This window comes from Anas platyrhynchos, chromosome 6 (genome assembly GCF_047663525.1).
Source record: "Anas platyrhynchos isolate ZD024472 breed Pekin duck chromosome 6, IASCAAS_PekinDuck_T2T, whole genome shotgun sequence".
NCBI classification, from domain to species: domain Eukaryota; kingdom Metazoa; phylum Chordata; class Aves; order Anseriformes; family Anatidae; genus Anas; species Anas platyrhynchos.
The window spans coordinates 3048773-3073100 of record NC_092592.1 but is presented as its reverse complement, the minus strand read 5'-3'; the positions used below and the strand labels follow the sequence as shown (position 1 = coordinate 3073100).

The 24328-nt window shown below is 62.8% G+C and overlaps 2 protein-coding genes and 1 long non-coding RNA gene across 3 annotated transcripts; all 3 read right to left on the bottom strand.

Annotated features, from left to right (window-relative positions):
- Window positions 1-1283: 1283 nt before the first annotated feature.
- On the bottom strand, window positions 1284-3336 carry LOC140002794 (uncharacterized). The gene is made up of 6 exons (XR_011810320.1): window positions 3223-3336; window positions 2908-2967; window positions 2318-2455; window positions 2076-2177; window positions 1590-1652; window positions 1284-1410 (listed from the first exon to the last, which is right to left on the bottom strand). It is a non-coding gene; the product is annotated as an uncharacterized lncRNA (long non-coding RNA).
- A 1815-nt stretch (window positions 3337-5151) lies between these two features.
- Window positions 5152-11596, bottom strand: LOC113842169 (maestro heat-like repeat family member 5). The gene is made up of 22 exons (XM_072039986.1): window positions 11232-11596; window positions 10749-11009; window positions 10528-10655; window positions 10283-10362; window positions 10053-10173; window positions 9891-9977; window positions 9655-9759; window positions 9320-9503; window positions 8895-9004; window positions 8488-8637; window positions 8221-8375; window positions 7983-8130; window positions 7605-7783; window positions 7385-7522; window positions 7085-7199; window positions 6803-6940; window positions 6442-6618; window positions 6116-6268; window positions 5819-5919; window positions 5578-5680; window positions 5427-5486; window positions 5152-5288 (listed from the first exon to the last, which is right to left on the bottom strand). Exons 3-20 carry the CDS (start codon window positions 10576-10578, stop codon window positions 5587-5589), a joined length of 2286 nt encoding a protein of 761 aa, XP_071896087.1. The 5' UTR covers window positions 10579-10655; window positions 10749-11009; window positions 11232-11596; the 3' UTR covers window positions 5152-5288; window positions 5427-5486; window positions 5578-5586.
- A 5250-nt stretch (window positions 11597-16846) lies between these two features.
- On the bottom strand, window positions 16847-21385 carry LOC140002823 (uncharacterized). Its single transcript, XM_072040215.1, has 10 exons — window positions 21229-21385; window positions 20396-20502; window positions 19879-20028; window positions 19503-19657; window positions 19003-19141; window positions 18591-18728; window positions 18236-18412; window positions 17724-17879; window positions 17353-17454; window positions 16847-16924 (listed from the first exon to the last, which is right to left on the bottom strand). Exons 1-10 carry the CDS (start codon window positions 21287-21289, stop codon window positions 16847-16849), a joined length of 1263 nt encoding a protein of 420 aa, XP_071896316.1. The 5' UTR covers window positions 21290-21385.
- Window positions 21386-24328: the final 2943 nt, after the last annotated feature.

Below are 24328 nucleotides of genomic sequence, written 5' to 3'. Positions count from 1 at the left end.
TTCCCTGCAATGCGGACTTCTTAGATGGCGAGGCCTTATTGGAGAGGAACAGCCCTCCTTTCAAATTCCCAAATCCTCATGCTAGGAGATGAGGCCTGAATGTTAGAGTCCAAAGCCTCCTCTTTGGGTCCAAACACCCATCTGGAGGGATCAAAGCATCACTTTAGGATCCAGACAGAGGAAGCGGGCTGCGCTGTGCATGATTTTTAGGCCCCAGCATCACATATTAGGGCAGAAAGCCTCTTCCTTGGACTCTAAAGCCTTGTTTGAAAGGATAATTCCTCCTTTTTAGTGGCTAATGATTTCTTGTATCCCCCTAACTCCCTCTCTCAGCCATCCAACCCGCAGGGCTCAGGACTTGTTGATGCTCTAAGGAAAAGCCTGAGGAGACAGAGAGCTGTGTGTCCAGCCCACAGGGCGCCGGACAACAGGCTGGCCAGGACAAGGAGACAAAGAACAGGCAGGCAAACAGCGCGAAAGAAGCAGGAAAGCTGGAGGAAGAGGTTCTGCCTCTGTTCTGCTGCTGGCTGGAAAGCGGATCTGAGAAGGGACAGCCTCGTTCGCAGCTGCTCGGAAGAGAGCCCCAGCTCGTGTCTGGAATGCTCTGGTGTCCCCAAGGCTGCCAGCACTGGGAACAGCCTGTTTATGGCGGTGCCTCCCCTTTCCTGGTCTCGCAGAGAAAGGGAAGCCCATGCAGGACCCCGTTGGGAAGGCCTGCAATGCCATGGGAGGGCCTGCGTGCTGGAGCAGGGCAAGAGAGCGGGGACAAGCGGCAGAAGAGGCTGGAGAGGGGGGAAAGGTGTCCGCAGGTTGCTTGTAGCTTCTCCCTCCCCTGGCCACTTAGCGCGAGGCGAAGCACAGCCTGGACACTGGCGATTCGGGTGCAGAGCTTTACTCAGAAAAGCTGCCGGACGGCTGCCAGTCCTCACCCCCCCGCTGCCCCGCACGCCGGGGGGGCCGCCCCCAGCCCTGGCAGGAGGGCCGGGACGGTGGTGGGGGCCGGGGGGGTGGTATCCACGGGGGCTGGAGGGCGCTGGGCCGGTCGCGCTGCAGCCGGCTGGGGTGCGCTCGTCCAGGCCCGGGTGGCGGCCGCTGGCGCTGGGCCCGTCTCGGTGCCCGGGCTTCTGAGGCTGCGGAGAGGCGCCTGCGGAGAGAGGAGGCTGGGCAGCACCCGGCGGCCGCGCCGCAGCACCTCACCGGCGGTGCTGCAAGGCCAGCGGCAGCCGGCCGACGGGGAGCTGGGGCGAGAGACGGCCGCTCACTGCTGTCTTCTCCTGCGCAGCCGGATGACCCCGCAGCACAGAAGCGTGCTGAAGAGCAGGGAGCCCACGATTGCCGCCGCGCTCACGAGGCAGTGCTTGCGCACGGCGGCACCGGCCGAGGCACTCGCGCTCCTCTCGCCAGCCGCACCTGGAGGAACAGCTCTGGGCCTTAGCGCGTCCTCGCGCTGCTGGGCAGCCTGCGGGAGCTCTGGCAGTGCCGAGACGGTCGCTCTCCCGCTGCCAGCCTCTCCGGGAAGAAGCTGCCTTGCTTGCAGCAGAAGGCGCCGCTGCCATGCTCGCGGCTCCCGCTTACGGGCTGCTCAGTACCTGGATTCTCTTGAAAAAACTGGAACACCCCGGTGTGGCGGGCTTCTCCGGGCTCCGAGAGCACTGCCAAGAAGGAGAGAAAGGGAAAGCCTCAGCACGGCTTAGGCACAGAGGATGCCGAAGGACGGGCGGACAGACGGGCGGATGGAGAGGCTCCCTCTGCAAGTCCGTGCAGCCCCCTGGGCCGCAGGTCACAGGAGGGGTCCCACTCGCTGCTGCGGTGCTGCTTTGGGCCCCTGGGGACTTGGGCAAGCTGCGGGGCTCAGGTGCTGCGGGAGGTACGCTCCGGTACGGGTCACGGGCTGCAACTGGCTGCGGTGGGAGGCAGGCGATCCCCACCCACAGGCACAGAGGCCCGCCAGCATCTCTGGCACACTGCTGGCGCTGAGCTCCGCGCGCCAGAGCCCACAGCCCTCCTGCAGAGCGCTTCCAGGCTCCTTTGGCAGCACCTGCTCTGTGCTAAGCGTGCCACCGGACGGCAATTACCTGGCGGGACGGTCGCTGGCGCTGCCTCTGGCGCTCCCTCCGAGCCTGGCAGCGTGTTTCCCCTGGGAAGCGCCTCCTTCTGCACAGCCTCTCCGTCCGCCCCTTCGGCAAGAAAGCGGCACAGTTGCACTGGGAGCAACCACTCCTCAGCAGGAGGATGCTTCTAGCTGCAGCAGGCGATGCTTCTCAGCATGCACACGGCTGTAGCCAGCCCCTCAGGCTTCCCCGTGCAGCACACCCACCCTGTGCTCCCTCCAGTTCCTGCAGGATTTCCTGCAGGATTGCCGAGGTCCTCTGGGAGCTTTGGCCTCTTCTCGCTTGATGCCTTGCTCTTCGAGGACCCAGCGCGGAAGCTGGAGAGCCGTCGCCTACAGCCACACCTGCAAGCAAACACAGAACAGAGCAGCTCCCACCAAACAGGGCGGGATGCTTCTTCCCATCGCGCAGCTCCCACAGGGGATTGCTGCATGGCCCTGGGCTCTCCCTCCTGCCCAGGAGCCTCTTGCAAACAGGCAGCAGGGGCCTGCAGTGCCAGCGTGCCGGGACAAAACGAACGAAGCGTGCGTGCAGCTGCCCAGAGAAGGGCCTCCCCAGAGCTCAGCCCAGGCTCGAAACTCAAGCCCACCGTGCCCGCTGGCTCTGCAGCACGCTTGGGGGCGGAGCGGCTGGCAAAGACAGCTTGGCAAGGCAAAGCGCCCCAGGCGTGTCACCGAGCCTGAGCCCTTCCCTCTCTGCTCTCCTGCGCGGCTGAGGCCAAGGAAGGCTGAAGGTCCATTGCACGCGGGCAGCAAACAACAAGGGCAATGCTCGCTCCTCCCTCCCGCTGACTTACCTGGGGGATCGCCCTGGGGCACGAGGACAGGACCATGCTCGGACGTCCCGGACAAATCACCTACAGGCACAGAGCAAAACCGTTGCCAGTGCGTGCTGGGAGCTCCTTCTGCCCCAGCGCCCTGCGGTGGCTGACAGAGGGGCCGGGGCACGGCGCAGGGCCCAGGAGCAGGGCGAGCTGGCGGAAAAACACTCGTCCCCGCTTCTTGTGGAGAAGAGCCCACTGGCCAGGGAGAGGCTGCAGCACTGCTCAGCTGGCGCAGAAAGCCACCAACAAACCCCAAGGAAAGCAAGAGCCACACCGTAGCCCACGTACCTGTGGGGTGCCACCCAGTCTCAGGAGCAGGATTCCACGGCGCAGCTGGAACAGCACGGCCTGCGGGCACAGATGGGGGCCAGGACAGGTGAGGAGGGCTTCCACTGCGTGCTGCAACCAAGTCTGCCCTCGGGAAGCCCCCCCAGGGAGCGGACGACCCCTCGGAAGGGGGTGGTCTGCCTGCGCAGGACCTCCAGTCGCCCGCGGACCAGTGCTGCTGCTTTGGAGGCAGGGGACGGTGACAACTTACCGCTGGGCTGCCCCTGGAGCTCCACTCCAGGACCCAGCTGAGGAGCTGGGGAAGCGCTGCCGAGCGCATCGTCACCTGGAAGCAAGCAGAGAGCAGACACGTTCCCCTTGCCCGCTGTGCCCCCGAGCACCCTGCAGTGACGGAGGGGCCGGGGCACGGGGCGAGATGCCCGAGGCTGCGGCGGGGCTCAGGGACCTCCCGACGGAGGGGAAGGCTGGAGCCGGGGCAGCGCGGCGCATGGCTCGGCTCACAGGGGCCCCGGGGGGCTCAGCCCAGGCTTCGGCCCCCAGCCCCTCCGGCGACTCGCCCGCATCCGGCCCTGCCGCTGCCTCCGGCGCTGGCGCCCACCTGCTCCCAGCGCTCGCCTTGGCATAGCCCAGGCATCCCGGGCACACAGCACGAGGAGGAGGAGGAGGAGGCGGGTGGGGGCCGCAGCCCCCCACATCCGCCCCATGCTGCCACCGCCGCGTGAGTGCCGCCGTTGGGGCCGGCGCAGAGAGGTGCCCGTGGCCTGGCACAGCGTCACAGCGCGGCGCTGTGACCTCATGGCCGCACCCTGCTGGCACAGGGGCTGCATGCATGGGTTGGGGCTGCGTGGCATCAGCCACAGCCGCAGCTCCACTGGGCCACCCGCCCTCAGTGTGGAAAGTGGCCTCCTCCTCCTCCTCGTTGCCATCAGAGCTGGCCAGCAGCATCCTCAGCATCCTAGAGGCCTTGGGTCTGTACGATTCAAAATAAATACATAAATAAATAAATAGAAAACAAATAAAAACAGAAAAGGAAAAACAGAAAGAGAAAAATGGTGTTGGATCCTAAAAGGCTTCTTTGGTCCCTCAAAGCCTCTGGGCTGCATGGTCTGAAACCCAAAAGGACGCTCAGTGCTGGCCAGAGTCAGAGGGGGCAGATCCTTCCTCCGGGAAAATGGTGAAGTGGAGAAAGGCAGCACTCCAGCACGCCCCTGCTGTCCCAACAGGGTGCTGGTTTTCCTCAGGTGGGCAGCCGAGTTCCAGCACGGCCGCTCTCTCCCTGCCCCTCCTCCAAGAGGCAGGAGGAGAAAATACGACAGACACATGGAGCTTGTGGTTTGAGATACAAAAAGTTTAATTAAAGGGAAAAGGGAGAGGGAGGAAAAAAATGAAGGGACGGCAGGGCAGGGCAGGGCAGGGCAGGGCAGGGCAGGGAAGGGAAGGGAAGGGAAGGGAAGGGAAGGGAAATGGGGGAGACCGCGCGAAAGGCCAGAGAGAGGGCAAAAGAGCGAGGCCCCCAGGCGTGGGGCGTGTGCGCAGAGCTGCGCTCCAGGGAGGGCTGCACAGTGCCCCCGGGGCTGGGGAGGCACAGCCTGCGTGTAGCTGAGGATGCTGCTGGCCAGCTCTGATGGCAACAAGGAGGAGGAGGAGGCCACTTTCTGCTCTGAGGGCGGGTGGCCCAGTGGAGCTGCGGCTCTGCCATCCCTGGCAGTGTCCCAGGCCGAAGCGGGGGTCTTGGAGCAGGCTCGCTGCTGGAGAGGCGCCGGCTGAAGCCCTGTTGTTCATGGGCTTCGGGAGCTGCTTCGGGCGTGCCCCCGGCACGCAGAAGGCCGGAGAAGTGGAGGCAACGTGCCCGGGGAGCGGGGCTGCGCCGCAGGCAGGAGGAGATGCCGGGAGCTCTCCAGCACGCTCAGCTGCCTGCCGGGGAAGAGCGTCGCCTCCTCCACGCCTTCTGCAGCCTGGAGCACAGCTGCCGAAAGCTGAAGCGCGAGCGTGGCCTTGGTGCTTGCAGGTCTGAATCGCCAGCGATGAGACCGACTCGCAGGGGTCGTTTGCCAAGCCTCGCAGGACTGAGAGAACAGAGGAGAGGCGAGGTGACGGCCCTGTGCCCGCAGAGCGCCCGGCCCCCCGCAGACGTTGCCCCCAGCTCTCCGCACAGCCAGGAGGGAGCAGGGGACAGGCTCCTGCCATCCCCCTCCCTGGCTCACCTTGGCAGATGTCCTGGCTCTTGCTCTGGTGCTGATCCAGCAGGTGCCTCCCCACGAGCCCTGGGGACACACGGCCTGTCAGCGCCCCCGGCTGCTCCCCGGGGCGCAGCACGAAGGCACAGGGACGGGGGACCCCAGGCTCGCGGCTCACCAGTGAACCTCACAGCCTCCCGCTGCAGGGGCTCCTGCAGGCTCTGCAGGTAGGGCAGGCTCTGGGCCAGGTACTCCTCTGCTGCGCTGCTCCTCCTGGCCAGCTGCAGAGGGAAGGGCACGGGCTCAGCGCAGGGCGGCCCCGGCCCCGGCCCCGGCCCCGGCCCCGGCCCCGGCCCCGGCCCCGGCCCCGGCCCCGGCCCCGGCCCCGGCCCCGGCCCCAGGTGCAGAACTGTGCGTACCAGGCACTCGCTGATCTTCCAGCTCTGAGCGTCTCGGCCAGGTGCGCCAGCTGCCTCCAGCGCAGGAAGCGCGCGACACCAAGGAGGGCTTCCCGGGAGGCCTGCAGAACAGCTGAGATGGCAGCAGAGCCTGGGCAGAAGACCCTGCTCCCCCCCCCGCAGCCCCTCCGCAGGGAGGGGGCCTCAGTGGAGACTAACGCTGCCAGCAGCTGCAGCACCCCTGGTGCTCGGGGGCCCCCAAGGCAGGGCAGGGCAGGGCAGTCAGCATCACCCTCCCCCGAGGAGCAAAATGCCCACCTCGGCCACGCTCTCGTCCTGGTCGTGCAGGTGGAAGGACAGCGGGAGCAGGCTCCTGTGTGCCACCTGCTGCAGCTTCTCTTGGCTGCCCTCCACAAAGCCCAGCGTGTCGAGGAAGAGGCAAATAGAGAGAAGCCGCACCGTACTTGAGTCCTGGGGAGGGCGAGAGGGGGACATGGGTCCCACTGGGGGCAAAGTCCCCGAGCCCCCAAAAGCGCTGCAAAACGAGCCTGCCCAAGGGCTCGCAGCGCCCAGGGCTGGGAAGCGGGCAGGGAGAGCCCCCAGCGGGCTGTCCCAGGGACGCAGCCATGGGGACGCAGCCTTACGTCGCCAAAGAGGGCTGGGAGCTTGCTGGCCAGCTCCAGAGCCGCGAGGCTGAGCGTCCTCCCCTCCAGGAGCCGCAGCATGGTGCTGAGCATGGGCAGAGCGACAGCGCGGGTGTCGCTGTCTGCAGCCTGCAGCTGCTCCGTGATGCTCAGCAGCAGGACGAGCGTTTGCCTCGCCTGTGTGAACAAAACACCTTCCTTTGGGGAAAGCAATGACTGCCCCCTGGGCGAAAACACTCTCCCAGCCCGCCCAACGCCCCTTCCCCTCCCCGCTGCCTGGCAAGGTGCCGAGCCACAAGAGCCCGGGGCCAGCCCAGCCCAAGCCGCGGCACTCGTGGCGTTGCCGGCTGCCCCCGCTCACCGTGGCCGGCCTCTCGGTGAGCCCCAGGATCGCCCTGAGCACCAGGCTCTGCATGCCCAGGCACGGGCTCCGCAGGTAGCTGGCAAAGAGGCTCACGACGCAGTCCAGCTCGTCGCCGAGCTCTGTGCACTCCAGCAGCTGAAAAGGACGTGGGGCGCAGTGCCGGCTCAGCAGCAAGAATGCCAGGGCAGGAATGCCAGGGCACGGCCAAGCCTGGCCCCGAGGCAGCAGGGCTTGTGCAGAGCCCCACGTGGGCTCGCTGCTCCTGCTGCCCCTGCTCACCTTGCTGAGGATGACCATGGCCACCGTCTGCCAGGAGGAGGCCTCCGTGCGGAGCAGCTCAACCAGCTGGTGGATGATGGTGGTGCGCAGGCTCCTGGGCAACTCCTTCATTTCCCTGGCAGGGAGAACGGCAAGCAGGCGCCGTCAGCCCCGAGCCGGGCGGGCCCAGCTCTCCTGGCTTTGCAGCGCTCTCTTTTGCCACCAGCCCAGCGGCCACGGGCACCCATGCTGTGGCAGCACTTCCTCCGAGAAGCCCCTGTCACCTCCAGGGCTGGGATGGTGCCGACGAGGGGCTCTCACCTGGCCACCACCTGCACGCCCCAGAGGTGGCTCTCGGCGCTGAGAAGCGCGGCCCAGACGCCCTGCGCCTCGATGGCCAGCACCTGGCTCCCCAGGCCCACGCTGCGGAGCAGTGCTTTCAGGGCCTGCACCGTGGACCTGCAGGCAGAGAAGGGCCCGGGTCACGCCGGGAACCCCAGCCCTGGGCTCCTCTGAGCAGCAGGGGCCGGGGATGTGGCACCTGACGGGAGTGAGCAGGTCCTGCTGGTGCTTCTCCCAGAAGACCTGCACCTCCTGCAGCTTCAGCTCCGTGGTGAAGGACACTTGGAAGAGGAGGGCCAGGAAGAGCTGGGGGAAAATGGCCTTCGCCTCCCCCCGGCTGGTAGGCAGCAGGAGGATCTCGTGGAGGGGCCTTGCTGCCTGCAGGAAGCAGCCGGAGGCGGAGGCGTGGGCAGGGAGGGACAGAGGAGGACGCAGCCCCCCAGGCTGGTGCCCCAGGGTGCGGAGAAGGCTGGCAGGGGCCAGGGGAGGGGAGCGGGGCCCCTGCCCCTGCCCCTGCCCCTGCCCCTGCCCCTGCCCCTGCCCGATGGAGACGCAGACGGGCAAGCGAGGAACTCACGGCCAGGGCCTGGATGCGCAGGTGGTGCTTGGTGGAGGTGGATGTCTTGCAGCCAGACTGGTTCATGAGGATGCGGAGCAGCTCGTGCAGCACCCTCTCTGTGGCTGGGGGCTCAGACACCATCGCCCTCCACATGGTGACGGCGACGCTGCGGGACCCCCGGGCTGTCAGCAGGGCCGCCCCCGGCCCGGCTGACGGCTTTGGGGGTGTGCGAGAGGAGCCCTGCTGGGCCCCGTACCTGGTGCAGGTCAGTGAGCACTGCAGCAGGCTGGCAACCGTCTCCCTGGGGCGCTTGCTGGCCAGCAGCAGCAGGGCCCTGTCCAGGCTCTGAAGGGCCAGCGCGGCTCTGACGGACGGCAGGCTTCTGTAGATGGCCCACACGATGTGGAGCACCTGCCGGTGGGACACGGCTGAGACTGGGCCGGCACCAGGGCAGGAACAGAGCCCCGAGGAGCTCTGGAGGCTGGAGCCGTGGCCGTGGCCGGGGGTGCTGGCGGGCACCCACCTGTCCCGAATGGAAGTCGGTCTCTGCCGCCAGCACGTCCACCATGTGGGCAGCCAGCTCGGTGCTGTGGGGACTCGGGGCTCTCATGCTCTGGACGGCGGCGAGGAAGACGCCCAGGCGTTCCGAGGGCTGCAGGTACTTCATGAAGATCTGTGGGAGGAAGGGCAGCACGTCAGCCACCGCGAGGGCTGCGACGGCCCCGCTCAGCCCTGCTGCTCCCAGCGCCCCAGGAGAGCTGGGAGCAGGGGCTGGGCGCCGGCTGGGGTGCGGCCGCGTGCGGGCCCGGTGGGGACCGGGCTTTGTCGGGGACAGCGCCGGTCCTCTTGCTGCTGTCGCAGGGCCGGGCTCTCCTCCGGGGCTCAGGGCTCAGGGCTCAGGGCTCAGGGCTCGGGGCTGGCGCTTCTCACCATGAACATCCTGTTGCTGTTGCTGTCTTCGGAGAGCCGCAAGGACAGCCGAGCTCGCCAGCTCTGCCAGCCCTGCGGCTGCTCGGCATCCTGGTCGCACAGCCTTGTGCCTGGAGAAAAGCGGACACAGTGTCTGTCGGCGGGGGGGCCTGGGGAGCTGGCAGTGGCAGCCGGGGGCTCGGGCACAAGCCTCCCTGGCAGGAAGGGGGCATGCCAGAGCAGAGCCGGGGGCAGCGCGGCCAGGGAGGGCCCGGGCTCTCGCGCTCAGGGCAGGGGGAACAGCTCGTCAGCCCGCGGCAAGGCAGCCGGGCTCGCTCGTTCGCTCGCTCGGGTCTCTCCTGCTGAGGAGAGGGGCCCAGGCGGCCTGGTGCTGGCCTGGCTGTGCCTGTGTCTGGAGGGACCCGGCCCGACGCAGCTCCGCTCACTTCTTTGCTGTGTGACGAAGAGGCAGAGGTGGCGCACAGCCTTGGCTGCCTCGTGGCTTTTTCCCTCGCTCTCGCAGGTGCAGCACAGGAGGAGGTACCCCACCAGCCTCCCAAGCAAGGCGAAGCGGTGCTTCTCGGGGTGATGATGCCTCAGCACTGTGGCTCCTGCAAAGCAGGAGCTGACCTGGGGAGAGAGGCAGCGCAGGACCATGGCTGAGCGGGGCGGCAGGGCCCCAGCCCCAGCCCCGGCTCTGCGCAAGCCTGGAGATGGGGAGAGCCGCAGCCGGGGAGCGAGGCTGGGGGCGCCGGGGCTGCCTGCAGCAGGGGCTCCCTACCTGGGGCAAGGAGCAGGTGTTGAGGAAGGCGGCCAGCCCGGCGATCCGCACCATGGCCCTCTCCTCCATGGCCTCCGGCTGCTGCTGGGTGAAGGGCAGCAGGAGCTGGGGGGAGAAAAGCTGCTGGTGTGCCCGCAGCACAGGGCACTGCTCCTTCCCGTCGTCCCCCCGCTGCGCTGGCCAGGCGGGTGGCCGTGTCCCCGTCCTGCTGAAGCCCAGCCTTTGCCCAGCCCCACCTTCAAGATGTTCTGCAGCTCCAGGAGGCCACAGGCGCCGGCGCTGCTCACCAGCGCCTGCAGCAGGCTGTCCAGGGCTTCCACAGTCTGCAAAGAGGAGGACAGGGCTCGGGGCGCCCAAACATGGAGCAGTGGCATCCCCAGAGCCCAGCCCATGCATACCCTGACGTAGAGAGACGTGTCCATGTCTGTCCCGTCCTCGTGGCCAGGGAGGTGGAAGACCCCGCGGAAGCAGGCACGCAGGATGCCGTTGGTCATGCCCTGCGGCAGCAGCCGCGCTGTGCTGCAAGGGGAGGGGGGCAGAGGTGTGGAACGCCCCCTGTGCGGCACCCTGTGCCCCACTCAGGGCCCCTGGCCGGCAGTGGCGGCCAAGCCCGTGCTGGCCCAGGTACCTCATGGCGGCGATGGCGAGCATGGCTTTCTGCCGCACCTCCGTGTCCAGGCGATCGCTGGGCTCCTCCTGCAGCAGCGCCTGCAGGGCACAGCGCGATGGATGGCACAGGGCAGCATCTCCTGGCCAGCGAGCGGCTCCAGGGGCTGGCCTACAGCCTACAGGATGGCTGCCCCGTCCCAGACGGCTCCCGGTGCCCAGCACCCGGCCAGAGGGTGCTCCCCGCGGGGCAGGGTGTCCCCTCACCTCGATGCTCTGCGCCACCTCCAGCTGGCAGAAATACACCGCGTCCCACATGCGGGGGTCCGCGACGGCGGCTTGGCAGGCGTCGCAGATGGAGGCCAGAAACCTCAGCTTCTGCGCCTCTCGCTGAGCTGCGGAGGGGAGAGACGAGCGAGCGGGTCAGGGGAGCCCAGCAGGGGCTGCCCGCAGGAGGCCAGCAGCCGTGGCACAAAAGCAAGTGGTACCTTGGGTCTGCGGCTGCAGCAAGCGCGGAGGAAGCTCAGGGCGTCCTCTTCCTCCTGATGCGCCACGGCCGAGGCAGAAGGGCCCACGCCTGAGCCAGAGGGCGCCTGCAGTGGCTGCACCTCAGTCTCCTCATAGGGCTGCGGCTGGGGCCTGGAGGCCGGGGAGGCCCCAGCCTCCTCCAGCCAGGCCGCTCGCGGGGAGCAGGGGGGTCTCCCTGACATCCTGCCGGGAGCGCTCAGGAGGGAATGTGGCTCCTGCTCCTGTGGCGGGGGAGGGATGCCACAAAGTGCCACCGCTGCCACCGGCCCCAGGCCCCCGCGGATGGCCCCAGAGCCCCGCGGGGGTCCTGTCCCCAGGGGCCTGCAGACGCCAGCCCCTGTCCTGGAGGGAGGTCCCCCTGCCCGGGGCTGCCCCCAGCCCCACTGCCGAACCAGGCCCCTTGGGGCCGGCCCCGCTGCGCAGCCCTGGCAGCGCTGCCCCACCTGCTCCTCAGCCCTGGCTCCTGCGCTGGGTTTCTGGGGCAAGGTGCCCGCGCTTTGTGCCTTTGCTTCGCACCTGGAGCACCTGGGAGCACTCCAAGCCGTCGCTGCTGCACGGAACCAGGTCCGTTGTGTCTGTTGGGACGGGACCCACCCCAGAGGCCCTGCTGCCGGTTCCGGAGACGCTGCCTGGGCCCTGCAGTGGGCAGACTAAATTAGAATAACATCGTGGACCCTAAACACGGGGAACTGTTCCTTGGAAGTGGCCGCCTGGTCCACGACATTGACGTGGAAGCAAGAAAAAGCCACTAAAAAGGAGGGGTTATCCTTGCAAACAAGGCTTTGGAGCCCCAGGAAGAGGCTTTCTGCCTCGATATGTCACGCTGAGGTCTAAAAAGAATGCTTTGGGCCCTGAAAATGAGAGCCTGTGTCCAAAAACAGAGGGAGTAGGTGATAAAAAGGCGGCTTTGGATCCCAACTATAGGCTCTCTTAGTGATGAAAACGTCCTGAAAGCTGGGTGCTTAAGAACAAGGCTGTGGTCTACACAGAGGAGCCTTGGTGCCATGCCTGTATGCTTCTCAGCTGCAAAGAAAGGGTGAGAAAAAGGGTTTGGATCCGCAAAAGATGCTCTTAGCCCTGAAGAGAAGGGGTTATAGGGTGAAAATGAGGCATTTGGCCCTAATGAGGAAGGCCCCAAGAAGGCGGCTCTGAATTCAAGAGGTGGGTCTCTGGGCCCTAATATTAAGGCTTTGGTCACCAAAAAGTAGACTCTTGGCCCTACAAAGGAGTAGGTAGGCAATCAGGAGGGGGCTTAGGATCCCAAAGCAGCCTCTGGGCCCTGAAAATCAGGGTTTGGAGCCTGAGCATGAGACGTCAGCCATGAAGAATGAAGTTTTAGAGCCTAGCATGGGGGTCTCTGGACACTAAAATGGGGCTTTGAACCCAGAAAATGAGCCTTTGTACCCCAACCTGAGGCTTTGAGTCCCAAGGAGAAGGCTCTGGGTGCTAAAAAAGAGGCTTTGGGCTCTCAGGTTGAGCCTTTGGGACGTGACTGTCAGGCCTTGACTTAGCAAATGATGATCCTGGCACTGAAAAGGAGGGTTCGTTCTCTAAAAAGGGCTTTGAGCCCAAGGAGGATGCTTTTTGCCCTAATATGTGATGCTGGGGCCTAAAAATCATGGACAGCGCAGCCCGCTTCCTCTGTCTGGATCCTAAAGTGATGCTTTGCTCCCTCCAGATGGGTGTTTGGACCCAAAGAGGAGGCTTTGGACCCTAAAATTCAGGCCTCAGCTCCTAGCATGAGGATTTGGGAATATGGAATGAGGGGTTTTCCTCTCCAATAAGGCCTCGGCATCTAAAAGGGCCGCTTTGCACCTTACGATCAAAGTGTGGACCCTAGAAATTGGGCATTGTTATAAGTTGCCCCCTTAATTAATTTTCAGAGAGCATTGCATTAAGAATAGAAAGGAACTTATTGAGTAAGCAACAGCAAGCAAAACAGCGCTGGGCAGCCGGGGAGTCTCGGCTCCGCCACCAGCACGCACCTCACCCCCGCCAGGGTCCCTTTTTATATCTTGGTAATTCTGGGATTACGCAGCACATCCTGGTATATTCTGCGACTGCGCGCACTGTTGCTAGGGGGTTGTCTCTGTCCCTCTGGTGGTCGTGAAGATGAAGGCCGTAGTCTTCCTCGGCATTGTGGTTCAACTTCTTTTTTTTAGATTTGGTCATGTTGGCCCAGCGTGAGACAGGAAGGCAGGATGTTGAGACACTAGGTTAGCAACTTATCAGGAGATGGTTACATGAGCTTTGCAACAGTGTCTTTGAACCAAAGAGGCAACTGAGATGCAGAAGGAGAGAAGGGGAGGGGGTTCTCTTTTTTGTTACATTAAGCAAAAGTATTTTCATAGTGTCCAGCCAGGTATTATACAGCTCCTTACTTCAGCAGGGAGCCTTCGCAACTCCCGCTCCTCAAACGGAACTCCTTGTTTTTATAATACAAAAGACAATGAACAAACATTTATTGTGTATTACAGGCATGTTGCCCTAAAACGGGCAGCCTGGTCCGTAAGAGTGTGGCTGGAAGCAAGAAAAATCTGACATTGGATCCAGAAGCTAGGTTAAGGGGGAGGCCTGGCCATCTAAGAAGGCCGCGTTGCATCTTATAATAGAATCGTGGATCCTAAAAATAGGGAATTGTTCCTTGGAAATGGCAGCCTGGTCTCTAAGATTGATGTGTAAGCAACAAAAAACCAGGAGAGGTTATCCTTTCAATCAAGGCTTTTGAGCCCAAGGAAGAGGCTTTTGCCCTACTATGTGAGACTGAAAATGTCAGACAGCACAGCCTGCCCTCCTCTGTGTAGATCCAAGAGTGATGCTTTGCTCCCTCCAGATGGGTGTTTGGACCCGAAAAGGAGGCTTTGGGCCCAAAGCCTCAGGCCTTGGCTCTTCAAATGAACATTTTGAAACTAAAAATGAAAGAGGGTTCCTGTCAGCTAAGGTATTGCACCCTATAAAGGCAGCTTTGCAGCCTCAAATGAAACTGTGAGACACCAAAGTAAGGCATTGTGCCCTAAAAATGATGGCCTGGGCTTGAAAACTGAGGAGGTAAGCCATAAAAAGTCCCCTTTGGATCAGCATGGAGTTGCAGGGCCCTGAAAAGCAAGATTTGTTCACTAGAACGTAGAGCCTGGGGCTCAGTTCTGAGGGGTTAGGAGATCAACAGACGACTTTGGATCCCAAGTGGAGGTGCTGGACCCTGAAAAGAAGGCTGTGGCAGGCAAACAAGGAAACACGGGGGCCTACTAATGAAGATCATTTGGATCCTAAACGAGGGGTGGTCCTACAAGGAAGTGAGGCTTTGGACTATAAAACAGGTTTTGGACCATGCAGCCCAGAGGCTTTGAGGGACCAAAGAAGCCTTTTAGGATCCAACACCATTTTTCTCTTTCTGTTTTTCCTTTTCTGTTTTTATTTGTTTTCTATTTATTTATTTATGTATTTATTTTGAATCGTACAGACCCAAGGCCTCTAGGATGCTGAGGATGCTGCTGGCCAGCTCTGATGGCAACGAGGAGGAGGAGGAGGCCACTTTCCACACTGAGGGCGGGTGGCCCAGTGGAGCTGCGGCTGTGGCTGATGCCACGCAGCCCCAACCCATGCATGCAGCCCCTGTGCCAGCAGGGTGCGGCCATGAGGTCACAGCGCCGCGCTGTGACGCTGTGCCAGGCCACGGGCACCTCTCTGCGCCGGCCCCAACGGCGGCACTCACGCGGCGGTGGCAGCATGGGGCGGATGTGGGGGGCTGCGGCCCCCACCCGCCTCCTCCTCCTCCTCCTCGTGCTGTGTGCCCGGGATGCCTGGGCTATGCCAAGGCGAGCGCTGGGAGCAGGTGGGCGCCAGCGCCGGAGGCAGCGGCAGGGCCGGATGCGGGCGAGTCGCCGGAGGGGCTGGGGGCCGAAGCCTGGGCTGAGCCCCCCGGGGCCCCTGTGAGCCGAGCCATGCGCCGCGCTGCCCCGGCTCCAGCCTTCCCCTCCGTCGGGAGGTCCCTGAGCCCCGCCGCAGCCTCGGGCATCTCGCCCCGTGCCCCGGCCCCTCCGTCACTGCAGGGTGCTCGGGGGCACAGCGGGCAAGGGGAACGTGTCTGCTCTCTGCTTGCTTCCAGGTGACGATGCGCTCGGCAGCGCTTCCCCAGCTCCTCAGCTGGGTCCTGGAGTGGAGCTCCAGGGGCAGCCCAGCGGTAAGTTGTCACCGTCCCCTGCCTCCAAAGCAGCAGCACTGGTCCGCGGGCGACTGGAGGTCCTGCGCAGGCAGACCACCCCCTTCCGAGGGGTCGTCCGCTCCCTGGGGGGGCTTCCCGAGGGCAGACTTGGTTGCAGCACGCAGTGGAAGCCCTCCTCACCTGTCCTGGCCCCCATCTGTGCCCGCAGGCCGTGCTGTTCCAGCTGCGCCGTGGAATCCTGCTCCTGAGACTGGGTGGCACCCCACAGGTACGTGGGCTACGGTGTGGCTCTTGCTTTCCTTGGGGTTTGTTGGTGGCTTTCTGCGCCAGCTGAGCAGTGCTGCAGCCTCTCCCTGGCCAGTGGGCTCTTCTCCACAAGAAGCGGGGACGAGTGTTTTTCCGCCAGCTCGCCCTGCTCCTGGGCCCTTTGCTCACTGAGATGCACTCCTTCTGCCTGATGGCCAGAGGGTAGGGGATCCTCCATTTCCTCTGCTGTGTCTGCCTGACGCATCTGTCCCAGGGCTGGCAGAGTACAGTTCAACCTTCTCCGACTCCCTGGTGCTCCTCAGCCTGCCCACCTCCTCCCGAAGCTCTGCCAGGAGGCTGAGCAGTTCTTCTACCTGGGCGCACCTACCACAGGTGGACTCACAGGATGGGATGTCAGGAAGAGTTTCTTCATGCAAAGGGTGGAACCGGCTGCCCAGGGCACTGCTGGAGTCCCAGGCCTGGAGCTATTAAAGAAATGCGTGGACTTGGCGCTAAGGGCCGTGGTTTTGTGGTGGGCCTGGTGGTGTTAGCTGACGCTTGGACTTGAGCTGAAGGCCCTTTTCCAAGCGCAAGGGTTCTGTGACTCTTTCACTGGTTGAGTAGGCGCCATGCAGTCACCGGGCCCAGGGAAAAGACGTCCTTGGTGGCCTCCAAGTTAGCTCAGCGTCATGGCACCGAGTCACTGTGAAGGAGCTGCTGGAATAACGAGACAACAACCTAGTTCTATTAAAATATATATTGCTCTTTTGAGGACTGCTGCAGGGCTAGCAGCAGCACAGCAGTGGAAATCTCCGTCCTGACATTGCGTTATGACTTGAAGTCAGGATCAGGGTGGTTTGAACTGCCAGGGAACGGACCATGGGTTCCGGGTCGTTCTCTGAAGGCTGGAGGACTGCAAAAGAAAGAAGAGCAGAGATGAAAACCCACTCCTTGCACAGATCCCCAGGCATCCCCTGCAGACCATGCCAGCCCCACTCGACTCTTCCCCAGGCCAGGAGGAGCAGGAGGGACAAAGGAATCCGTTGAAAGCTGCTGCTCAGCAATGTCCCAAATGCAGCCACCAGTCCTTCCCCACCTGCGCACCACAGGTCAAGTGGGGCACCTTCACAAGCTGGTTCCCTCACCACCTGCCTCCATCCCTTGGGAGGATTCACACACTCCAGGAATCTCCTGGACTCTTTCCTCTCGCTATTGTGCTTCCCCATGAGAGCAAGGGCTAGCAATCGTGACCCTGCTCCTAGCTGCTTGTAGGCCGTCTCATCTCCCTCTTCGTCCTGGTTGCGTGCTCTACAACAGGCTCCCACCTTCTGTCAGCCTTACTGCCCTTTCCCCTGACTCTTCCTCAGGGACACTCAACCCTTTCAGCGGCACTGCCCAGCTCCAGGCTGGGAGGCCATTCCCTGACACCACAGGCTACCCCGTCTCCTCTCCCTCGTTCCTATGGCTGCATTGCTCCTCCGCCCTGAAGCATTTCCCTGGAGCAGGGCAAGGCACGGAGGCCTTTGCCGCTGTCCCCCCAGCCCTAGCACACCCCCCACTGCCCTCACTCACCGATGAGGATTTCCTCCAGCTTCTCCTCGCTCTGGTCCTCGCAGTAGCGTGCAGCAAGACCTAGACACAGAGATCCCATCAGAGCCCCGTTCCCCAGCATGCTCCCAGCAGCGCAGCCCCTGGCCTGGCCAGCCAAGCTGTGCCCCTTCCTGCACCCTGGAGCAAGGGCCCAGTCGGGGGGCTCTGGGGGCAACAGGGCTGTGCCTCACTGCCAGGTCAGTGCCTGGGGCTGCCAAAGGCTGCCCCAAGAGGGACCCAGGGGCTGGGCTCACCAATGAATCTGACGGCCTCAAGTCGCAAAAGGGTCTGAGTGGCCTTCAGGTAGGTCTGGCTCTGCTGCAGGTATTCTTCTACTCTGCCTCTGTCCTGCTGCAGCTGGAGAGAGAGAGAACGCAGGGTCACGGGGCTTGCACACCCTCTCCAGGGTCTCCTCCAGCATCCTGGGGGCAGGGAGGGCAGAGGGGCCTGCAGAAGAGCCCCCTGGGGCTCTGTGCTGGCAGGAAGGGAGCGAGGATGCGGCTGCAGGCAGCGGGCTCTGGCCGGGCGCGTTTGCCCAGCTGGGGCAAACCAAGTTGGGTCCTTACCAAGCACTCCCCGATCCTCCACGTCTGTTCTGTCTGGGCCAAGCGCTTGAGCTCCTTGCGTCGCAGAAACTTTGCAGCCACGGCGAGAGCTTCCCCAGAGGCCTGCGGAGCAGCAGAGGTTGGGAGGTAGCAGCACAGCCTTGGGAAGGAGACCCTCTGTCCCCTCCTCTTGGCAGGGCTGCGAGCCTTTCCCAGCGCGTTATGGGAGGCTGTGGTGGGGGGCAGCGTGCACTGGGTTCAGTGGCCAAGGCAAGGCCACGGGACAGCCACTATCGGAGGCAGCTCATGCTGCCGGCCAGAGATCCCCCACAGCAACCCTGTGGCATCAGCACACCCTTGCCCACATAACTGCTCAGCTCTGAGATCTGTACCTTTGCTACGCTCTCACTCTGGTCTCTCATGAGAAAGTAGAGTGGGAGAAGGCTCCTGTGCACGGTGCTCTTCATTTTCTTCTTCCTTTGCCGCAGCACAGCCTCCACCACGGCTTGGAAGAGGCAGATGGAGTGCTCCCGCACCTGGCTGGACTCCTGGCAGGGAGGAGGACAGGAGGAATTTCAGCATTAGCGTGGCTGATGTGAAGGGAGCTCCCAGCACTGTGAGATGCTTCAGCGCTGGATCCTTCCCAGAGGAGCTGCTCAGGGGCAGCTGCAAGGCCTGGTGCCCGTGAAGGGCAACGCAATCGGTTGCCATCGCAGGCTGCCCGCCAGCCACCCCACTTTCGCCACCAGCCGCACCAGCCATGCCCAAGCAGAGCTCCCCAGCGCCTGGGCTGACGAGGAGACTGGGAAGGCCCTGCCTGAGTGCTGCCCACAGGGCCGGGCTGAAGGGCAGCCCTCGTTACAGGGGGCCCAGCTGAGGGCTCGGGCTCCCGCAGCACACTTACGTGGTCAAAGAGTGGCAGGAGCTTCTCAGCCAGCTGCAGAGCCGGGCCACTGGCCTCCCTCCTCTCCACATGAGCCATCACGTTTTTCAGCACAGGCAGGGCCTTCAGCACCACGTGTGTGTTGGTGTCCTGCAGGGCCTCCAGGATGTCTGGCAGCAAGACCTGAATTTCCCTTGCCTGTAGGAAAGACACCATTTCCCTTCCGTGAGGCAGTGAGAGACCACCCTGGACAAAGGGCTCTGGTTCCTGAGCACCAGCCTCCTGCCTTGCTTCCTGGCAGCGGGGAGGGACGGGAGGGCAGAAGAGCAAAGCCCCAGGCTGCCAACATGGCTTTGCTTGACGATGGCCCACTCACCTTCACAGGGCTCTCTGACACGGTGCAGAGCCCTTTCAGAACCAAAAAGCGCATCATTGCTCTTGGGTGCCTCAGGTAGCTCTGGAGGTGCACTGGGTTAACAAAGTCCTCCTCATAAATGTGATTCTGGGCCAGCAGCTGCAAGAAAGAGCAGTGAGAGCCTGGCAGGGCCTGCAGGGCTCCCTGCAGCCTCTTCTTCTCCCACCTTTGGGCAGGGATGGGGCAGCGCCAGCTGGCACCAAAGAGGCACCAGGCGCAGGGAGCTACAGGGGCTTGCCGGCCCCAGGGACCATGTGTCCGTACGTCCTGCGGGAGCTGGCAGTTTGGGGGTAGATGGGCACAGGGCTGTGCCTGTGTGCCTGAAGGGGCACACGTAGCCCTGCTGGGAGCAAGGTTTCATCTGGGAACTCACAGCCAAGCGACGGATGCAGGTGTCTTCGGTGACTTCCTTGCACCACTGGCACAGCGGGATGCCTAGCAACACGATGTTTAAAACCTTCTCCAAGGTCTTCGGCATGGCCAGGATCACCTCCCAAATGGCCAGGTCAGTGCTGCAAGCCCAGAATACTCTGTCAGTGAGGCTGCCTCAGCCGCAGGGCCACAAACTGGGCCAGCCCCAGAGGCCCCAGGCTGTCCTGCAGCCCCTGTGACTTGGGGAGCACTGAGGGCCCAGCCTGGGCAGGCAGGAGGGGGCTGAGCTGGTGTTCCCTGGGGGCAGGGGGACTCTGGGCTGCCTTGGACAGCTGGGCTGCTGCAGCCCTGGCTGGCCCAGTAGGGCTGGAACACATTGGTGGGAAGGAGGGCTGTGCTCCTTGGGGATGTCCTGTCCTTTGCCATTGGTGTGGCAAGCAGAGAGTCTCCAGGTGCATCTCCCGACGCGGAACAAGCCCTCAAGGATGTTAAGGCCAGGACCTGTCACGTGGCGGAGAGAACTGCAGCAGGTTCTCGAGTTCTTCCCTGGACATCATGTAGGTCAGCCTGAGAAGCAGGGAGTCCAGGCACTGCCGCGCCGATGCCGTGTGGATGCTGCCCAGGTTTCTCCTGATGCACTCCATGGTCTTTGGCACCTTGGGGGACAAAGTGGGAATGGTGTTGCCAGCAGACAGCAGCCATTGCCACAGCTGCCACTCAAACTTTGGCCCCTTCCATTGCTCTCTGCTGGCTTCAGGTGGCTTCTGGAGCCCAAGAGACCCTGATGTGCGAGGGAGGCAGGGAGGGAGGCAGGGAAGGAGAGAGGAACCACGCCTGGAAGAGCTCAAGGGCAGGGCCATGGCCACAGGCCACTTACATCTGTCAGCCAGTAGAAAGGGTCCTCCAAGGCTGCGTCCAGCACGCTGCAGGCCCCCTGCTTGTCATGGATGCTGGAGTCTTGTAAAGCTTCAAGGGCTGTGAGGACGATGTCCAGCCTCTCAGCAGGGAAGAGATGTCCTCCAAACCCCTGTGGGAAGAAGGAGGAGCGAAGACATGCCTCACTGAGTGTCCCAAGGGTGCTGCTTAGCTGAGCAGCAAGGGCAGCTCTGGAGAGAGGGCCCTCGGGGGAAGGGGTGAGGATGGGGCATATGGGGCATATGGGGCCAGAGTGCTGGCCCTGCAGGTAACCAGGGCTTGCTGGTGGCCAGGAGGGTGGAGCTGCTGCCGGGACACAGGGGAGCAGCCTTCGCATAGCCCCAGCCTGGGGACAAGAGGAACCCTCTCAGCAGGGCGAGTGAGGCCGTGCCAGCCCCACCGGTTCTGGACCCCTTTGCTCACATGAGATGCCTGCTGATGCTGCGGACAAGATCCCCGGCAAGGCCAGAGCTCATTACCTTGGCAATTTCACACGGAGTTGATGTTGTAGAAAACGGGTATGCTGTGTCCTCCAAATTCTTGTGTCTCTCTGCATAATTTTCCATGTCCTCTGTCAGTGAGTATGCTAAACAGGGGGAAACAGCGAAGAGTCAGTAGGGAAGAGCATCTTTGCCAACAAGCTTGCCAAATGGTGAAAAGCACTTTCACTAGGAATGGCTGAGGAGGGAGGCTCAGACCCACGGCGAGTAGAGTGGTGGGCAGGGATGTAAAGCACAAGGTGAGGAGTGCTGGGAGCAAGAGGGACCTCAGGGATGATGCAGAAGGAGGAGAAGCAATGGCGTTGGGTGCCGTGGGGGTAGCAGCGTGTCACAGACCCCCTTCTGCTCGGGGTCAGGATGTGCAGGAAGCCCCCTGACACCTGCCTTTAAGACAGCAGGGAGCAAACAGTCAGGGAGCATTCTGGAGGGCGTCACCATCCCTGGTGATGCACGGCTGGCTCTGCTGTTCACTCCTCGGGGAAGATGCGGTTTGGGAAGTGCTCATCGATTGATGGCTTAGACTGGGGGACACCACAAAAGAGCGTGGTAGGTGATCTGGGGAGGGTTGGGAAGGACAGCAGCAGAGAACTGCTCCTGGACGGCAGGTGAGCGTCTAGCTTCTGCGGGAAACGATAGCCAGAATGCTGCGGGAAGCTGCTGTGAGGAGCAGAGGAGGCCAGGGAACCTGGCAGAATTCCGTGGGCAGCCTCCACCAAGCACAAAAGCAATCCTTCACAATACTCAGGGAGAACAGGCAGACAAACCAGCAGATGTCTGTGTGCAGATGGACATTGCCCACCACACCTTCTTACCTCTTCCTTCTCTGACGACTGTGTACATGCGATGAAGACTTTCCAAAGCTGAGTGTCTCATGGAATCATCGCCACTGCTGAAAAGCAAGAGGTGGCCCAGCAGCTTGCCCAGGATGGGGATGCGCAGGATGAAATCAGTGGGCTCATCGTTGTCATAGTTTTCAAAGTTCTCTAAGATCTGTTTGAGGAAGGGAGGAGAGACAAAGGGCTTAGTGGAGGCAGAGCCAGCCCCTGAGAGAGCACGGCCTGGGGAGGGAAGAGCAGGGGTGAAGGAGGGACGAAGACCCTCGATTCACGGTTCTGAGGCACTCACGTGCATCGAGGCTTGCCTCACAGGCACCCCTGAGTGGCAGGATGCTCTGGGATGCAGGAAAGGGTGGAAAATTCCTTGTGCCTTACCTTGATCACCAAATACCAGCGGATGAAAGTAATCAGCCTCTCAATCACCTTCACAGCTCTCTCACACACAGCTGAGTTTTTGGAGACAGCAAAGTCCAGCATCACCTGCGAGGAGAGAAGTTGCTGGGGGTTGACAGCGGTCTGCAAATGTGACCTGAGAGGATTCTTTGGAAATTCTTTGCAAATGCCAAACCTTCAACATATTCTGCATCTCTACGTTGAAACTGGCGATGGGACAGTTGAGTACAAAGCCCTCCAGCATGGTGTCCATGGCTTTCATAGTCTGCAGGGAGGACAGAAGAGCATCGAATTATTTCTTTGGCCCTCCTCACCCCCAGGAGCTGGCTCTGAGCCCCTCAGGAGTTCAGGGGTGGCTTTGGGGCTAAAAAGCCACTGCGTGCAGACCTCCTGCAGCACAAGATCAGGTCGGGGAAGGGGCGAGGCTGGGAAAGCAAATCTGGGCCCCGGCCCTGCACTGGTCTCTGCTTGTGTCAGCACGGGGAAGCAAGGCAGCAGCTCAGCAGGACTGGGGGTGCCGGTACCTCACCCAGCACATACCTTGGTGTAGAGCACTCTTTCTGTCTCTGGCACATCCGACTCCGGAGGCAGAAAGAAGACACTCTTGCAGCACATGTTTAGGAGTCTCTCCTTTTTGCCATGCAGTGCTGTCGGCGCTGTGTTGCTGAAGGAGAGAGAGAGAGGAGCCTGTTGGACGCAGTGCCTTGAGGCTTATGAAGGAGGACACGGACCTTGGCCAGGCATCCCTGGGAGGGACGGGCAGCCTCCCTGCCAGCTTCAGGGCCACCAGGACATTGCCACCAGGGGCTGGGCACGCACCTGAGGAGGGCGACAGTCTCCATGGCCTTCTGCCGGAATGCTGTGCGCAAGCTGTCCACGGGCTCCTTTTCCAGCAGCGCCTGCAGAGCACAAGCAGGATGAGACCTTGGAGCCGCCGGCACCCAGCAGCAGCAGAGCCAGCGCTGCCCCAGCCCTCGCCTCCCAGGGGGCTGGTGCCGGGGGGCCTTGCCCCTTCCCCAACCCGCTGCGCATCCTCTCACCATGATGTTCTCCACCAGCTTATGTTTGCTGCAGAAGCCATGCAAGTTCAGCGGCGCACCCTTCTCGGTGACACATCTGCACAGATCGCAGATTTTGCTGAGGAACAGCATCTTCTGCTCCTCGTCGTCCTGGCAGCCACAAAGACACCAACAGAGCATTAGGGGGACACCCACGGCCAGCAGGACCAAAGCCTTGAGGGGTCTGGGGCTGTGTGGGACCCCTGGAGGGCAGCGCCAGGAGCACAGCTGTGATGCAAGCGGCTGCCATTACCTTTTCTGTGCCTCTGACATACGCCCTGATGAATTCCACGGCCTTGTCTCTGCACAGTTTCCATGCCTTATCTGGAAAGGAGGAAAGCAAAGAGTGCTGCAGAGAGGGGCTGAATGCAGGGGTGAGGAGAGGAAGGGCCCCAGCCCCAGAAGGACGTGGGGAGGCCGCGGGGATGCCCAGAGGCTGCAGCAGCTCCGCTGGGAAGAGAGGCTGAGGGAGCTGGGCTTGTGGAGCCTGGAGAAGGCTGCGGGGGGACCTCGCTGCGGCCTCCCCATGCCCAAAGGGGCCTCCAGGAAAGCTGGGGGGGGATCTTCATCATGGACTGCAGCGACAGGACAAGGGGTGACACCTTTAACCTCAAAGAGGGCAGGTTTCTTTTGGACAGGCAGGGATTTCTCTCCTTCACGCCCAGGGCAGTGAGGCCTTGGCGCAGGCTGCGGTGCCCAATCCCTGGCACTGCCCACGGCCAGGCTGGGTGGGCTTTGGGCAGCCTGGGCTGGGGGGAAGCATCGTGATCGCCGAGGTTCCCCCAGCCCAAAGCGTCCTGGGATTCTGTGGTGCTGCGGAGGAAGCTCGGCCCCGTCAGCCCAAGCGCCGCTTTACCCAGGGAAGGAGTCCTGGAGTCAGGCAGGGGTCTCTGTGTCCCCAACCCTCCCCACCCCATCCCGAAGACCCTGACTCACTGGGATCCAGCCACTGTACGTCGTCCTGGCTCTCCTCTACCGGGCGGCTGCCCGCTGCCTGAGCAATGTCCTCTGCCGGGCTGCTGTCCTCTTCCGGCAAAAAGGCCTCGACTGGGGTTCTTTCCACTGCCAGCAAGCTGTCCTCTGCTGGCCGGTTGCTGCCCCTAGAAGACCAGGTCTCCTGCCAGGCCAGCCTGGGCTGCCTGGGGGGCATGCCTCCCTCCTCATCCCCTTCAGAAGCAGCCTCTGGAGTGGGAGAGCTCGCAAGGAGAAACCGGCGGCTCCTCTGGGCGGGCGGTTGTGGCATTGTGGGACGTGGGCTATGCTCGGGGACTCCTCGCAGGCCCTGTGCTCCTGCCCTGTCCGTCACTGCCGTGCACCGACACTGAGGGTCCGAGCCACGGCTGCGCTCTTATAAGGCGGAGCCCTGGGGTGTCACCAAGTGACGTCACAATGGGTGCCACTGTGACACGCGCCTGGGCTGGGTGGGCACCCATTGTGACGTCACTTGGTGACACCCCAGGGTGCTGCCTGACGCGAGCGCAGCCGTGGCTCGGACCCTCAGGCCCTGCTTCCCAGGACGTGGCTGAACAACGCTCGTTGATGGGAAGTAGAGAATAATTTTTTTTTTCCCTCTCTCCGTGCTCCCGCGCGGACTGATTGTTTCTTTTGTTTCTTTTTTTTTTCCT